The sequence below is a fragment of the Ruditapes philippinarum genome, unplaced genomic scaffold, assembly GCF_026571515.1.
Source record: "Ruditapes philippinarum isolate M1 unplaced genomic scaffold, ASM2657151v2 ctg2814_1_1_1_1, whole genome shotgun sequence".
NCBI classification, from domain to species: domain Eukaryota; kingdom Metazoa; phylum Mollusca; class Bivalvia; order Venerida; family Veneridae; genus Ruditapes; species Ruditapes philippinarum.
In genome coordinates this window covers 1-17,727 of record NW_026857163.1, presented here as the reverse complement: position 1 = coordinate 17,727, position 17,727 = coordinate 1, and the positions used below count along the sequence as shown (strand labels likewise).

The following is a 17,727-nucleotide window of genomic DNA, read 5'->3' as shown; positions in this document are numbered from 1 at the left end:
TTTTTGTATGAGAAATGTTGCTTAAAAAAGTGAGCACTTTTTCGGCGCGGCCCCCCATCCAAAAGGTAATCAGGGGGTTGCCAGAAGGGGGATGTGCCCCCCTTCTGTTTGGTGGGGTTTGAAGGGGGCGGCAGTCCCCCTCATCGCCAAGAAAATTTTGGACGTGTGAGAGGCTAAAAATGACCCCAGGTCGATCCTACGGTAACGTGTAAACAACGCTGAAAAGCCTTTGACTCTATCTCAATCCCTTGAGAAGTTGCAGCACTTTGAAATAAATTTTGATGGAAAAAATCAAGGCAAAATAGTGATTTTTGGCAATTTTGAGATGTCCCCTCGTTGCCATGGTAACAGAAAATTTAAGACTGAGCATGTCGTTACAAAGGCAATGGTCCAGTCAACATTTGTGCCAAGTTTGATTAGTATTGAAGCATTTTTCATAGTTTCATAGCAGTTTGAACTTGTAACAGTAGGCTTTTCAATGAAAACGGCCATTTTTCACAATATGCTCATGAGGGAAAGGGTTAACTATAAAAATTAAAAAATGTTACAAAACAACAATTTTTCACCAAAATTAGGTGAAAGGCCACATGTTAACATGGAAAAACTAGATTTTGGGTAATTCCAAGGGTTTTCATCATTTTTTGTTAACCCTCATATATACGCGAAACAACGCACTTTCGACCCCCCCCCCCCCTCTTTTGGACCTCAAATAGTGAAAAAATGTCCTATTTGGGCCCCAAACACATGTTTTCGTTTGAGAAATGCGATAAATGCTTACTTATGAACACTAACCAATTAGTTGTTTGAAATATTTTTTTATAAACAGTCGGTTTATTATACTGATTAATAGGTTGCCGATTTTCCAAAGTAAATGTCTTACGATTCATTTGAAATACTGCAATCCATTTGGACAAAAAAATAATTTCAAACACTTTAAAGATAAACAATGTTTGTAAAGAGGTGAGAGAGTATACAATTTTCGGACATGTCTGTTCCAATACTTTGTAACTGTAAGCAAATAAAGGTTAGATTATAAGTTTAGTGTATCAATCAAAACGTTTTTTACAAAAATGACTGTTTATTTCAAAGTAATTGGATGCATGTTGGTGCATTCTTAAATTAAGAGACAATGAAGAGTATTTCACATGATGTATTGTTGAACTGGCCATTTGACTGATTTACTTATAAATGATCTTTTTTCTGAAAATTGTACATAACATATGATTCTTTATTTTTTGAATGTGTAAGGATATATATGACAAACCAGTGGTTACACTATTCATCTACTTACTGGTAATATGTACACAAGCTTTTTATTGCAAACGTACAACATATGCGCCAGTGAATTTGTTTGTTCGTACAGATTTATCTGTAAACAATGTAATTATCTAGGTTTATCTGTAAAAAAACAATGCTTTTAGATCCGCAAGTGTTTTGACTTTCCTGTTTCAACCGCGTTTTCTGCAATACTTTTTTTTTCAATCAAGCATATTGCAAGTAAATATATTTGGAATTTATCTTATACCCAATGATTAACTGGTATAGTTGAAATCATTTGTTACATATATTTACAAAGTGATGCAGAAATGGATTCTACTCCATGTCAAAATCGATTCAAAGGAAACCACAATGATGGATTCCATAGACACTTTGCCGTTAATTTCATTATCTCAGTAAGCATATAATTACTTTTTAGATATATAAGCAGGAAAAAACACTCTATCGGTCTTTTGATCTTCAAATCAATACACCACTTTCTTCAGTATGTTTCAAGTAATCACAATGATGGTTGACTGACACGCCATTCAAGTTAAAATATAATAGTTTTATCATGGACTTACGTTATTACTGGATTGCTCGGACCACAACTGCTTCAGTAAAACACCTCTACAACATTCAAAACTTGTAGGATAATTTAGCTAGAAACAAAGTACTTGTCACTTTTATAAATGCTTATTGATTGATATCTGACAAGTCAACATTGGGTTATTCTGTAACGATTTATATTATTTGAAATGACAGAAAATGTCTAGTTTTTGGAAACGTCGTTTTTTATAATTATTTGTATCTTCTCTTTAGCATAAATAAGAATATACTGTACATGTTATGTCGTTTTTATATGACTTTCAGATAAAGTTATGCATTTTAGTAATGCGGAAATACAAAAGTAAAGGCAATAAATAAATATGGAATTATCTTATAGCCTTTTTTTCGTGATTTGAGATGTGTCTTGTATTCGTTAATTTGAGTTGTCTCTTGTATTCGTGAATTTAACTTGTCTATAATAGTCGTGAATTTTTGGGCTGTTCTTCGTGAATTTGAGTTGTGTTTTTTACAAGTAAATTTGACCTGTCTATTCTATTCGTGAACTTGACTTGTCTATAAAAATCGTAGGTTTTTTGATTGTCCATTTCTTCTTGAAATTGAGTTGTCTATTATATTGATGAATTTGATATGTCTACTTTACTCGTGAATTTATGTTTTTTTTATAATTTGCGTTGTTTATTCTATTCGTGAATTTGACTTGTCTATAATAGTCGTGAATTTTTGGGTTGTCCATTTCTTCATGAATTTGAGTTGTCTTGCTTATTAGTGAATTTGAGTTGTTTATTTTTTTAATGAATTTTAGTTGACTATTTGCAAACAATATAAAATGTTGCAACCTACTGCTATGGAAGTTGAGCTATCAACAAAGCATTCAAGACATATTAAGATAAAATATTAATATAACACTTTAATATGTAAAAGATATTGTATATTCAACTTGTATCATAGTTTGGAGACCTTTCTGTTGAAAATGTGTCAGGGTTAAATCGTATACATATACATTCACAGTGAGTTAACTGGAGTGCGGGTATTAGTTACCCGCACTCCAGAGCATGCCCATTGATTGGCTCATTTTTGCTTGGGTTTACATATTGTGACGGCAGAGAAAGGGAAAGCGACAGAAATATCATATTCAGATGTTCGTTCATTGGTTCATTTTTGCCGGGGTTTCATATTGTGACAACAGGAAACGTGTTTTTATGTTTGACTATGATACAAAAGAGAAAAAACACCAAAACACGAGGCAATCTGATTAATACTCGGTGGCTACGCCCCCTCGCACAAATCAGATAGCCTCGTGTTTCGGTGCTCTATCTATTACATAATAATACACATTTGTCATTTCAAATTTGTTAAAGGCAGTGATTTCATATCACTTTCCGTCTATGATTGAAGCGTAATAACCAAATTTGTACTCACTGATGATTACAAACCACTTAAAAACCATGAATCATTAATGCCCCCTTGAAATTTAATACTATACTGAACATGTGTGTTCCGGGATACAACGGACACCGTAATTTAACTCATAATATGCAAGCGTAAAACAAACTGTGTGTATAATCTACTGTTATGTAACGGCGGCATTGAAAGAACGAACGAACACAAGTATCTTTCGAATTCGGAGAAAATTTAAACTAGTAAGTATATCAGATGTAAAAATAAAACTTACTCTACGTATAACAGGCAGGAAGAAATAAAACTAACAATCATTAAGTTTTATACACTGAATTTATTTTAGTTTGATGGTGTAGGAAGCTTTAAGCTTTTAGTCTAGGAGATACTACAGAATCCGTTTCTGGAATCAACCAGTACTAAATTAAACAATAAGCGTAAAGCTTCTTGTTGAAGGAATCCATGCTGAAATATTATTTGAATGATTGATTTAATTAACCAAGTCTGGAGATGTGCCGTGTATAAGAAAGTTAACTATATTTAAGTGTATCAAGTAAAGTGGAAAGAACTACAGTAAGCTTTTAGCTATAGCTTTCAGTTTAATCCACATTTTCATGATACTGTATTAAATTTCTGTCGAGGAAATCTCTTAGAAATGTAACATGATAACAAAATAAAATTTAATATGTTAAAATCAAGTGTTGGTATGAATTTTATCAAATAAAGTCAACTACTTATGTAGTTCTGGCTTCCATAACTTTATATGTCGCTTTTATTTTGACGTTGCGACAGTAAACAGGTCTAGCAATTCTATAAAACCTGTTCGCTGAAGTATCTTTAGCTACTACTTATGAAGATGTAAAACAAAGCTGAACCTGTAAGCATGTATTTTAGGCAACTTGAAAACAAAAGGTTAGGGATATTTTTACTTCATGAGTTTATTAGATTAACTTCACAAATTCGCAACATCATTTCCATTATTCATTAATTCACATTTACAACTCGTGAATTCACGATTTTTACCATGGATTCACGTTCTGAAATTTATGAGTTCAAACTTCGTGGATTCATCGTAAATTCGTGAAGTTGAAACCGTGAATTCGTGAAATTGAAACCGTGAATTCGTGAAGATAAAATTCTATAATACCAGTCTTTCGTAATTTACACAGAAAGAAAACTTGGTTTACGGACACAATACAAAATTCAAAGTCACAGTGTGAAAGCTATTTAACAGAAAAGAACATCACGAGTTCAGTCCCTTTATAAAAAGCTTAGCATCGTTTTTAATGATTTAAAGTCATTGTTTTAGCAAGCAAAGCATTAATAGTGTTAGTCACATCCTAGGCAATGTGATGATTTTGTCACAATGCGGAGTACTTGAACACATTATATATTTCCTCAATGGCCTATTATTCCCCAGAAATTATTTTATTCCTATGTCTCAAAACCTTTTCTTTTATTTCTGACCAATTAGCTGAACATATTATTTGCTTCTGTTGCATTTTGGATTTTAGTGTTTCTGGCAAGCCGACGCAATACCGCCGACATTACCAGTAATGTTTTTATGGCGACATTTTGATGTTTAAAAAAAAGAAAAATGAAAGAACTCAATCCCTGACCTACTTTTTGAAACTGTTGCCTTAAACATAGACGTTTTGGCCTTTCCTAATTGTCGCCTCCATTGTCTGCATCATATGCATCTTAAACATACTAAAAGTGAAGCGTCAACGAATATAACTTTCCTCCACATATAATTAACCTGTTACTAATATAAAGTTTTTATTTATTTATCAGTGCCAGGAATGAATAATGTTGTCTATGACTGTATATAAATAGTATAGGTATTTTTTCTCTCTCTTTCCCTCTTTTGTCTCTAATTGTACATTCAATTAAAACAATTATCAAACACTTTGCGCGAAAGCCACTTAAGCACGAAATGATTATTAACATAACCGGAAATATCAATAATTGACAGGAAGTCATTTCGTGACAAAAACAACTCAACTGTACTATTATGGAACGGGGAAAACAATATCATTACTTTGTGAAAGACTTACGTTTTGAAGTGAAACAATCTGTCTTTATTACAATATTTATTTTTGAGTCAGTACATGAATTGCATATTACAGGAGGCACAGAGATGTCATGTGCACTTTTTGATTTATCGTGTTGCAATTATAATTATGTAGTGGGAACAAGATAATATCTTGAGTACAAGAACGAAAGAAAACAAACAGCACAATATAAAGATGTGCACATGTAACATAGTGACCCCGAGCAAATTTATTCTTACAGTCGAGTTATGTATAATACTTGTTAAACTAACATATACACATTAAATATGTTGCTATTTTACTCATAGAGAGAAAAGTGTTTTGGGATTAAGCGGGTATTAAGGAACGTATAGCTTCACAAAATGAGCTAATTAACACGAAATAATGAACTGAATGGAGTTGTATTTAATTGCAGCATTGATTTAAGACAATCAATGCAAAGGGATTACTTTATCACCCTTATGTTATTGTTATATATAATAATACTTTTTAAATCAATCCAATAAATTTCTTTTTGATTAATATATATTTTACCAGGAAAACACTTGCATTACAAAATCAATACTTTACACGCCATATCATTAGATAAATTTACGAAATCAATACAGTACTTTCTTAAGATGAAAAGTTAAATGTCAGCTTAACACGCAAATCAAAAAGAGTTTATGGACACGGCGTGTATATCAGAATTTGACGCAGCTGAATTTACTGACTTATAGAAAATAGTATTTGTGTTATTACATAATATATATATTCAAGAAATCTTAAGTATACAAGTATTTCGTTCGTCACATGTTCAACCTTTAATTCTTGGGAGAATTATAGAGTGAGTCGATTTTCAACATCCATCCCCTCGAAGAATTATCTTAAATTGTCGCCAGAGTCTGATTCTATTGACTTGTTAATTGTGAATACATTATAGCATTCATTTAAAATTCTATCCCACTTTGTTTCTGTCCGTGTAGTTAACGACAATTAATATTGAGTATATAACTAATGTTTTTTTAAAGTCATACCAGCTTAATTTTAGGTCGACTTCATTTCTGCAATAACACAGTCGGTTAAGTATTTGCCTAATATATGAGAGGTCTGTGGTTTAATCACTACTGTTTCTAATATTTTAGACATACTCTTTCTTTATTTCGTAGTATATTTTAACAGAAATGGCAGAATTGTCTACACGGATATGAAGCAACTTCGAAACACTGTTTTGTCCAGATTTATATTGTATTTTACGGCATTAAAATGACATTTATTTATGCTAATCGAATGAATTTTCCCATATTAATTCTTAAATAACATTATTTAAAAAGATATATAGACTTTACCAGAACAAGTGCAAAACATATAAAACAAAACGAACAACATAAAAAGTCATTGTTGAATATTGAAAATATAAATAAGAGAAAACATGGACGCGTTTTTGATCTCACATACAACATGTGGGACATTTAGAAACCAAAAACCGGTAGTTTACACTATTGCAGTTAAACGCTCAGTATTATAATTTCACAGACACAAATTAAATTAAACCACATCTCACTGCATACATCTCACGAAACTTACTGAAAATCCATCGAAGATTAATATATGTTGTGTTCTTTGACCGTATAAGCAATATGCAATTGACAGGTTGCATGTGTAATAGAAAAAATGTTTCCAAAATCTTGAATTTCAACAAGCCACATTTTGATTGGGCTCAACAGGACACTTTTATAATGTACATTTTGTATATATATTTAAAGTACAAAAGGACTGCATTTCAGGATTTGAAAGGTTTTTGTTTTTTTTTATATTTATGAATATCATTATGGTACACATGTACATGTAAAGTGTCTGCATACATTATTTTGTATGCAGATATTTACTAATTGTACAATAGCAGTACAATATATTATGTATTATGCATTAATTACCTATATGTGTCTCGTTACGTCACATTCCTATAAATTGGTATGTTTATGTAAAAATGAACTGTAAAAGTTCAAGTAAGATATGTAAATCTGATGATTTGTTTGTAAAACAGTTAGATAAATAAAAAGGATTCTATGTATTTTAACACGTCTATTAATTTATTCGAGCATTCGTAAATTTGTTTTGTAGCAACACGTTATGTTACCGGAAAGTTACAAATAATGTTATATATTATAACGTTATATTAATCATGAAAAAATAAGCACGGTCTTGGGTTAGTCATGATCATACTAGTGAACCAGCGTTCTAATAAATACATAGCTTACATGTTTTACCACATCTTAAAGCGGCCTTTAGCTTTCTTCTTCTGTTGGAAAAAACAATTTTGTGTGGTTTCAAACTATTTCAGTAATTTTATCTTGGAAAGGAACATCATATCACCACAAAAAATGTCCCAAGAGCTATTTATAACGCGTCTGTGACGTTCGTGTCTAAAAAAAGAGCATCGGGAAACGAATAGAAAGCTTTTCTAATTTAAATATAGGGAGAGCCGACTGATAGAGTTATCGAGGGGTTTCCTTATTGTTTATGTACCTGTATTTCATCATTGGCAAATTACTTTTCCGCCTTTACTCTTTTGATTTGACAATTATATGAAACGATTTATCTGATTTAATTAAAAAATAATATATTTAGAAAAGCTGTAGGCCGCTTTAAAGCTGTAGGCCGCTTTAATTGTCAACAAATAAGGCCGTGAGTAAAATGTAATTCTACTGATTGTATTCGCCATTTTGCTTTTTAATATTTCATTAAACATTTCCGGCACGTCTGGTAAGGTCATATCTACCTACGCTAGGATATTCGATAATCAGTTTGTTCAACACAATCAGTCTCGCAAAACATATCTAAACGTTCTTCAGAAACACCTGAGGAATGGTCTAATCGTGAATCCACAGCGAGTTGTGTACTTGTATCAGCACACTTAGTTTCATTCACAATTTCTGAACTTTCACATTCAGCTAGCTCATTTGTTCTTTCGTCACTTTCATTTTCAAAAACATTACTAATGAGTGTGTCGGTCATATCGTCTGTTATTTTCTCATTAACACCACTAAGGAAAGGATCATCAAATAAATAAAGGTCTGACTTGCACATGTTTCCCGGTACACCGTATCGTCTTAAACTTTTAAAACCCTTTGTTTGTTCATGCTCTTCTTGTAAGTCTACTTGCAAGCGCTTCATTGTGTTATTAACAAGAACTGTTCTTCTTAGAAAAGTCTCTGGATCGTCTAAGTCTTTCAGCTTCTTTATTGACATTTTCAGAATCTTTTTCCGGTCGTCTTTCCGTTCCTTTTGTGTATTTAAATATGGTGAAACTCGTTTAGGTGATACATACTCTTCTTCTGATGTAGTAAGTTCAAATTTTCTTTTGATTCCATGTTTGGGACTGGCATTCAAACTATTTGTTTCAGGGCCCGTTTTATTGCAGCCTTCAACCACGTCTTTGGAATGCGTTTGATCTGAAATGATAAAGGTATGCTATCATTCTTTATTGAGAATACATTTTCGTCAATGTCAATTGCATTTATATGACATTTGAACGTATTATCTACAAAAAAGGAATTATTCCCTTTTACGGCATACATTGTTTCTATATAGGTCATGGAATCAGTGCCCGAGTGTTTAATATCAAATTGGCAGTCGATATTATGATATTATAGAAAGTATAGCTTCAGACACAATCATGGTTCATTTAGGCATTTAAATATGTGTAACTGCTGAGATGTCAATGTTTGTTTGTCAATTGATTTGGAAAAAAGTTATTCTAGTGTAAGTGTTTTAACTTTCATGTTCTTTCTACTTAATATCTGCCATACATATTTAATTACAGACTGTTATATCAAAGTTTGTCTTGTTCTGTTTGAATATTATTTCAATGCGGGCGATATGTGTCATGTACATATATAACCAAAAGGTCAAAGGTGAACATTGTTGTAAATTATTGACACAGATCGATATAAAGTACCAATAACAGTGATAGCTCTATTAGACAAGGTTAAGTTTATTATAAAATAAAATTGTAGACACAATCTTATAAACACATTATTGACCATAAGGCAATTATTGCGGCTATAGCTACATTATGGCAATAGTGTCTTAATCTGGCTTCTACAGGTTTATATTAAACAGAAATTAATTATCTAAAATAAAGCTACCATTTTACGAGGCGTTAATGGAGAAAATACGCTTCTCTTGTGCACATTAATACATTACTGGTAACTGATTACTTCCGATGATGTTGTTATAGACTGCATTTTAATTGTATCCTGCTTCCCAGTTCTACCAGTATATATATATATATTATTTCAGGTTTATATCTATAATGTTGTTGTAACATGTATGCAAATCAAATCTTGTTGTTGTTGTTGTTGTTTGCGATTGCATATGCGTAAGTACTACAATATGCATGCATACGTTTAGCAATAAAGTTCAATGCCGTTTAAGAAATTTAGAGTAAACAATTTATGTAATAATAAAAATAATCAATTTCTTCTATAATGACGAAAATGCTGAACACAAGTGCGCGTTTTATAGGAAAATGCTATAATATCCAACGAATGCAGTGAATTGTCGCCATAATCAGGAAATTAGCATCGTATCGCAAACCTTGGGCGATTTTGACCCCCCCCCCCTACCCCATCCCAACCACACTTAGCTACTTAGTGCAACTAAATATGCCAGTAATGTTTTCAGAATTCTTTAAGGACTTTGATTTTTACAAATGGGCGATGACAAACAGTGTTACTAACCTGAGGAAGTTACTGGTGTTTTATTTTCCGATTCCTTTGAAAAATTATTCCGCCAATCTTCAAAACATGTTTTTTTATAATTTTGATACTCAACTGCTTGTAGACGTTCATTTGATATTTCACTGCGGTAGAATATCGATCGACCATTTTTGTCGTCTGTTTGGTATTTGTTTAAGCATTTGCAACACATGTTTGGACTTAAATGTTCATTTTCAGCACTTAATCTATCAAAACATATTGTCTCACAACACTGTCTGTCTATTTCTACATTATCTGTACTAAATGAATGAAGAGATGTCACGGATAAAACACAAGTCATGTTAAATATATCCAACATATACACTGAAATTTTCAATGTCGAATGATCAGAGGTTTCTTTTTCTTAAACTTTAAACAATCAACGAATGCGCATAAAAAAAGCTAATCAAAGAAGTAGTAACATCTGCTTGTAAAATATTAGCTATTATGACAGCGCGGCACGCGATACACAGCACGTCTTTTCACTTCTGCTAGCAATCGTTAACTGTCGTCTGCGTGAACTAACTGTACTTTTCGCGATGCATGACGAGAGATCTACGGGATAATTATAATAATTATTAGATACGGCAGGTCTGTATAGTACGAGAAAGAGATAAGAGAATGCGGAAAACACTGCAGTATTTATTATACATTAAGCGTTAAGTATAGATAGGAAAGTTATGCATTAAAGATATACCACTTATTCTTAAATTTGAAGTTGAAGTTTTAATCATACATTGCTCATGATTATTTAACATCGTCAGGGGAAATGTGAAAATGTAGTTTATATAACAGGTTGTTTTTAATATTTTTAACCCCTGCCACGCTTACTTTGAGAAATGGACGCGTCCATTTTTTTCAATCTTTACATAACAATCATTTTAGGTTAAAATTTCAAAACAAATGGCTGGTCGATATTAGGAACGCAGAACCTAATGAATTTATGTAAGAATTGTGTCAAACTTTAAATTTAAAACAACCCACTGAAAGGTTAAGTGAATTTTATTGTAAAGAAAAGAAAAATTGGGCTACCAACAGTATAGAACCTGCTCTGACAGCATGGATGCTCGTGCTTTATTGGTAACTAAGGCGAATCACTTCCGGATTTCAATAGATAAAGGGTAAAAGACGAAAAGATCCTGTGACCGATAACAAGGTCAGATATTTATCGGATCTTTTCTCCCTGGTGTAATATTGCATTTTGTAACGAAAAGTTGCTTGAGGCAAATCCGCTTAGTCATTATTGTAATTATGTAATGTCTATGAACTTATAATTATAAATAAGACAGTCCGCATATATCACCGAAATGTCGTTTAATAACCACATAAAGAAGACCTAGAATACGTTGTTATGAATGGATGAGTAAACGATTAATTATGAAGGTGATATGAAGAATTAATTAGCAACAACTTTATATTTCCCATATATATTTACAATGATAATAGATTTAATACTCTAGAAAATAAAACAAGAATTTCGGAAGTCAAGAAAGATATTACACTTTATGTAAATAATTTACTTTTCTTATTAGTGACATTTTTCAGAGCGATTTAAAACGATTCGGGATTATTTACTTCTAGCAAAGCATATATTTTTTAATGTGTCAGGCATGAATCAACCGGGCGGGGAGATTAAGGGGCTAAAGCCCCCTCCCCCCCAACCCCGCCACACACATACACCTCACACACACACCCGACACCCTGACATGTTGATTTGTAGAAAAGTAAAAGCTTTATTTGACTTAAGTTAAATGTAGGTCACTAAATCCCCTTGCATAAGGCTGATAATACAGTTTTATAATATAATATAACATGCATATCTTTCTTTGAAAAAGCAATAACATAATTATTGAAGTAAAACTATTTTATACCAACAACATGTAATCATAAACAGCCATTTCGAAATTTAAATCGCATTAACATATATTTATAATTCATTCTTTACGCGTTAATATAAATTCACTTTTAGAACGAACTTGTACTGAGATACAGTTATTATATCAATACTTTAATAGCATACAGGGATTGGAACATTACAATGCAATTTTAAATTAGAATTTACCAAGGCAAAGTGCCACCTGTCGTTGTGACTCAGTTTTCATTCACAGTTTTCCATGTCTTCTCATCAGTTTGTACAAGGACTGACTAAAAACAGTTCTTAAAGGTCATTATAAGTTTAATAGTATGCTACAGTAAGAGACAACATATAAGAGAGGCAATATCGACTATAAATGTTTAACGCTCCTCAACGAATTTGGTATTTGTTCTTCTGCTACTCCCCCTCTCCCAATATTATAAAGTAGAATTATTCCACTTTTCATAACATACATAATAAACGATTTTGTTTATTTATTTATTTATTAATTAATAATAATAAATAAATAAATAAATAAATAAATAAATAAATAAATAAATAAATAAATAAATAAATAAATAAATAAATAAATAAATAAATAAATTTATTTATTTATTATTATTATTTTTATTATTATTATTATTATTTTATCATTTTTTTATTATCATCATCAGCATCATCATCATCATCATCATCATCATCATTATAATTATTATTATTATTATTATAATTATTATTATTATTATTATTTATTATTATTATTATTATTATTATTATTATTATTATTATTATTATTATTATTATTATTATTATTATTATTATTATTATTATTATTATCTTACAAACTTTTCACAAAAATTCTGTCTTATGTTCCTGAATGAAGTATCTGCATATCTTTTCATTAAAAAAAACAATATTAAAATATCACTGAAGAGTATCAATATCCCAAACCAGGAAATAAACTTTTATTTGAGCCAAACACGTTTTGCATGTTTTCTTCCCATAACCTTTTTATAACCTGTTTACTGGTAGGCGGATTTGCAATGAATGTGGCAATAAAAAACTGTATTGTATATTTGACGCTTTATAAACTTTGTGTTCGTTATGTGTTATGTGTTATAAATGTATTAATTAACAGTCATACAATTGCGGTTAACCAGGCGATACTTGGATGAGAATGCCAAATGCAAATAATTTATCAAACAAAGGGACATATCTTGTTAAAAAAAAAAACACGTATAGATCTATAATATGTAAGACGGGGTGACGTTATAATGTTAAGTTTAAAGCTGCATGCCTCCATATGAGCGAAAAAAATACTTCAAAAAAGTCAAGCTTGAGAAGGTGACTAGGTCTTTAAGATAAGAAATTGTTTGATTTTTGTTGTTGTTGTTGTTTGTTTTTCTTTTCTTTTTTTATAAATAATAAAAATTAACGTACATGTAATGCCAGCATACGCTGCAAAAACATTCAACATGCCATACATCACTGTTCAGTATGAAGAAAATCGGTAAAATGCGGGTATGTTTTAAATTAGCACAAATTGATACATGTACTGACACCGACGTGAAAATTGACAAAACACCATAGACATGTTATTAACAGATTCATGTATGTAAAGCTGTTATCTTAGTGACATAGGCGCAGTCATCTCATTAACTTCCCGCTGATACCGTAATAGTACATATAAATCGACTACAGTTACTTGCACTTAAAGTACTTTACTCTCAGTGTAAACAATATACTAAAACTTAAAGTACTATATTCGCTCTGCAAGTACTATACTGGCATTTATAGTGCTACACTCGCATTTTAAGTACTATTCTTGCACTTATATATTTATACTTTTCTTGACGCGTTATATTTGCACATTTAGTTTTAAACTTGCACTTTAGGTACTGAATACTGTACTCATATTCTAAGTACTATGCTCACGCTTAATGAATTATACTCATACTTTAAGTACTAAGCTCTCACTTTAAGTACTATTTTTATACTTTAAGAACTATAACAATACTTAAAGTAAACCAACTTAACACAAGTAGGATATGATAAGATTATTAATATAACAAATTCGTCAATGTATTACTTTGCAAGTAACGAGGGTAGGGAATTTCAAAAACTATCTGTCTTCTTATGTTCTCATGAATAATAATTTTACGTTGTTGAAATGTCAATATATGCCTGGTGCGCAATGAGGGTTTATTATCATTTATTACAAGTTTACAATAATTATGATACCATTCAGCGCATGGTTGGTCGGAGATTATATTCAGGTGCCCGTTCGTGTCGGTATTTTTTTTTTATTATCATTATTTAAGGAAGTCTTCTCCAAAAGATTGTTTCAGTTCGATGTGATTTTAAATCCAAACCAAAATGTAACAGATTCTTTGAACTATTAAAATGGGATTTGACTTACGCTCGTGAAGGGTGTTTTGAATAGCGTTTTCTTTACAACAATCATACAAATTTTCTATTACGTACAATAATGTTTCCTACAACTCCACAGTTCGAGACACTTAGGTTGACAAAATCAGACTAAAAACTGCATACTCCTATAGTATGTTGTTGTATGTATTCGTCAAAGTTTGATTATAATACAAAAGTCTTAAGAAATTGTTTATATACAGAATAAATAACATCTTGTCTGAATAAATATATCATTTGTTACGCGGATAACGAAACTTGGTTCATTTTCCCCTCATTTATTTTGATATATACGGTGCAATACTATCAATTAATAAAACGATTTATCATCTGTCTAGCGCTCTAACTAGTGCGTTTCGTTTATCTCATATCACTAGTGTTTTGTTGTTGTTGTTTTTTATCCGAAATGTGAGACATTTCCAACGGATTTAAAATGTGAATTAATTTTACTTTGACGACTGTTCATACACCATCTATCAGTTCAAAGCCAAAAAAGGGGCAAATTTATCTGAAACGAACCACAAGTAATTATTTCCAGCTTTTTTTCGATCTAATTTATTTGGCTAAATATGAGGTTTAGATTTTTATTAAGAAGTTGCTTTTCAAGCAAATATTTGAAACTACTAATTTAAAACAAAATCGACTTTAAAAAAGTAAATTAAAAAAAAATGTCTATCTGTCTTTTTTTTTGCGACGAAACAGCGGTTGATATGTCGAATTTGCAATTAAGAGCAATTAATGGATACCATTACCACATAAATGTCCCCGCTGACCAGGGCACTTTCAAACACTTTTGTTTGTGTTATTTGAAGTTCATCCTACTGGTGCTTTTGATTGCAAGCTTATTATATTATTATAATTATAAACACTCGCCATACATAAATTTATGTGATTTTGTTGTATTTATACATTCATTGCATGTACATCTGTATAAGTCTAGAAAATAAAGGTTCTGTTTTGTTCTGTTCCTATCCCCTGCAAATGAGGTGAGTGTACAATTGACTGGTGCGTTAGGCTACGTTATCCAAAAACAATATATTTTCAGCATTGTGCTAACATACCGATGACAACCATAATCGTGTATTTTAAGCCATAAAAGTCGTGTATTTCTATGTATTTCATGTCAAAATGCAACATGATCGCAACACGATGTTAGGAAAACTGTTAAGATATGTAACATTTCTTTCTTAAATAAGTGCCTCGGTAGCGCAGTAGGCAGCGCGTCAGTCTCATAATCACATACAAAAGAGCCATCTGAAGGTCGTGAGTTCGATCCTCACCCGGATTATTTATTATTCCGCCCTTAAAACACCACTATGATTTATTATTTGAAGATGTTCTTTGAGTTAGTAATTAACCATTTAAGTATTTATCCCATCATAGCGTCATATAATGTTTGGACATTTTAAACAAGGTCTTCAGTGTCGGTTGGTTATAGTTGCAGACGCCACATCCTCCTAACCTTCTCCGCAGGTAGTTTGAATCTGACCGTGTTTTTTTTTTTAATTTCGTTATGAAAGAAAGATACCCAGTTAGCTTAATTTGCGACTAAAACAGGAGCGGCACCAGAATTCCATATCACTAGTAACGTATTGTAAGTCTCGCACTCAAAGAAAAGGAACGAAGTTATTGTTTGTAGTTTGTTGGAATTATTTTACAGAAACCAGGTATGAGAATTGAGAATCACACCAATGCAAAAACTAAACGCTTCAAACCGGATGTCAAAATAGAAAAAGAAAAAAAGAAAAAGAAATGAAAAATGAGACTTTCAAACGTTTTGAATCTGTTTCGCGAAAAGGTGATACATTATACCTTTCCGCTTTATTGACAACTGTATTAGTTGTAAGCTATAAATTATGTTACTAAATATAACATTATGATATAATTCAATATAATAACACTTTGTGACTTGTAGTAATTAACCCAAAGATGAGAAATTGATACAATAACAAAAAACGATCCAACGCTGAAAGCGCCGCCGGCTTTAGGTCAACACGTCTATGGTTTTAATGGCGTACGGTAAAGTTACGCCAGGATACGTCAAAATGTTGATCTTGCTGTCATACTTCTCAAAAAACGACAATTACTGTCAAAAACAGGTTGTGTATTAAGGCTATATGTCATTTAGTAATGTTATTACCAAATAATAAGCTTTCTTGTCTTATTATATAAACAGTAGTGTCAAATACAGATAATTATCTTAACGTAATGAAGCATGAGAAAGTACTATCTGTATCATGGTGGTAAATTGATATAGATTATGTCCATCTAAGTGTAAATTGCGTGTATAAAGATAAAAGTCAAAATAACTTTACATATTTCAAAAATCGTTTTTATTAGTTAATATAGTAAATAAAGTATATTTAAATAAGTAAAAATAATAAATAACCCACAGAACCCATAATAATTTCTATAAATATCCTTAATAAAAAAGAGTGGGACAATCTTTAGACGGTATTTGGGGTAGTTTCATTTATGTTTTAATCATATACTCCGACATTCCTTCGCGGCGTGCACGCCGCGCGGATTGCATAGGACACCAGAGGGGTAACCTAGTTAAGTCATTTTGCTGGTGTGACCCAGCTAACGGCGAAGGTTGTTGGTCTAAAAAGATGCTGCCGCCTCCCGGAAGAGGTGACTTTCTTCTATTGTCTTTCTGCGTTGAACGATACAAAGACTTTGGTCCCGGGGAGAAGATCTCTGCGACGACAAACAGCTTGAGAAGACCTGTGTTGCGGTTCTACGGTTAACGACGTTTAGCGGCGATTAAACTAAGTCCTCCCGGAAATATCGGAATACCGTTAACGGTAATATTAATGTAAGAGGAGCGAAATGTTTAAGTCTAAAAATGAAATTCGTGTTTTGTTCTGTTCAATGTTCTAGGGTTAGCATAAGGTAAATGGTAATTGTTCATAGTGCGTTTCTATCAGCAGATTAAAACTACAAGAGGAAAACTGAACTGCTGTGAAAAGACCATTACTTTCACCCGGATTTGATTATTCAATATGTAAATAAAAATATACATATTTTTTCTTGTCTCAACTGACTCGGTTTTCAATTGCTATTAACAAGGAATGAATTTAGAGAGCAGACGATCAAACAAAGGGAAACTACTTGTTGTAATTGTCTAAAAGTAAACATGCATCATTTATTCCCTTCCCAAGAGTGTCATTTCAGCGTGATATTTGATCTAAATTTGATGCGAATATTGCATTTTATCTTAGTTATATGACTGTCACACGAATGTGACTTAAAAGTTTTAATCTATTATACACATTCATTGCACTTGCGATCTGTTTTAAACCGTTTCATTGCAGGTCTTAAGTTAAAATGATGCTTTTATGTAGTTTACCAAGACCAAATATATAATACATAATTACGTGCATAAAAACTGAAATGGTAAGCGGGTAAAAACTCTAACAGCTAA

General features: G+C 31.7%; 1 protein-coding gene across 1 annotated transcript; it reads right to left on the bottom strand.

Annotated features, from left to right (window-relative positions):
• Positions 1–7,188: 7,188 nt before the first annotated feature.
• Positions 7,189–10,252, bottom strand: LOC132748968 (uncharacterized; the record flags this gene model as incomplete). The annotated part of the gene is given in 2 exon segments (XM_060738629.1): positions 7,189–8,710; positions 10,001–10,252. Coding segments are annotated over 2 exon segments (858 nt in total). The 3' UTR covers positions 7,189–8,042.
• Positions 10,253–17,727: the final 7,475 nt, after the last annotated feature.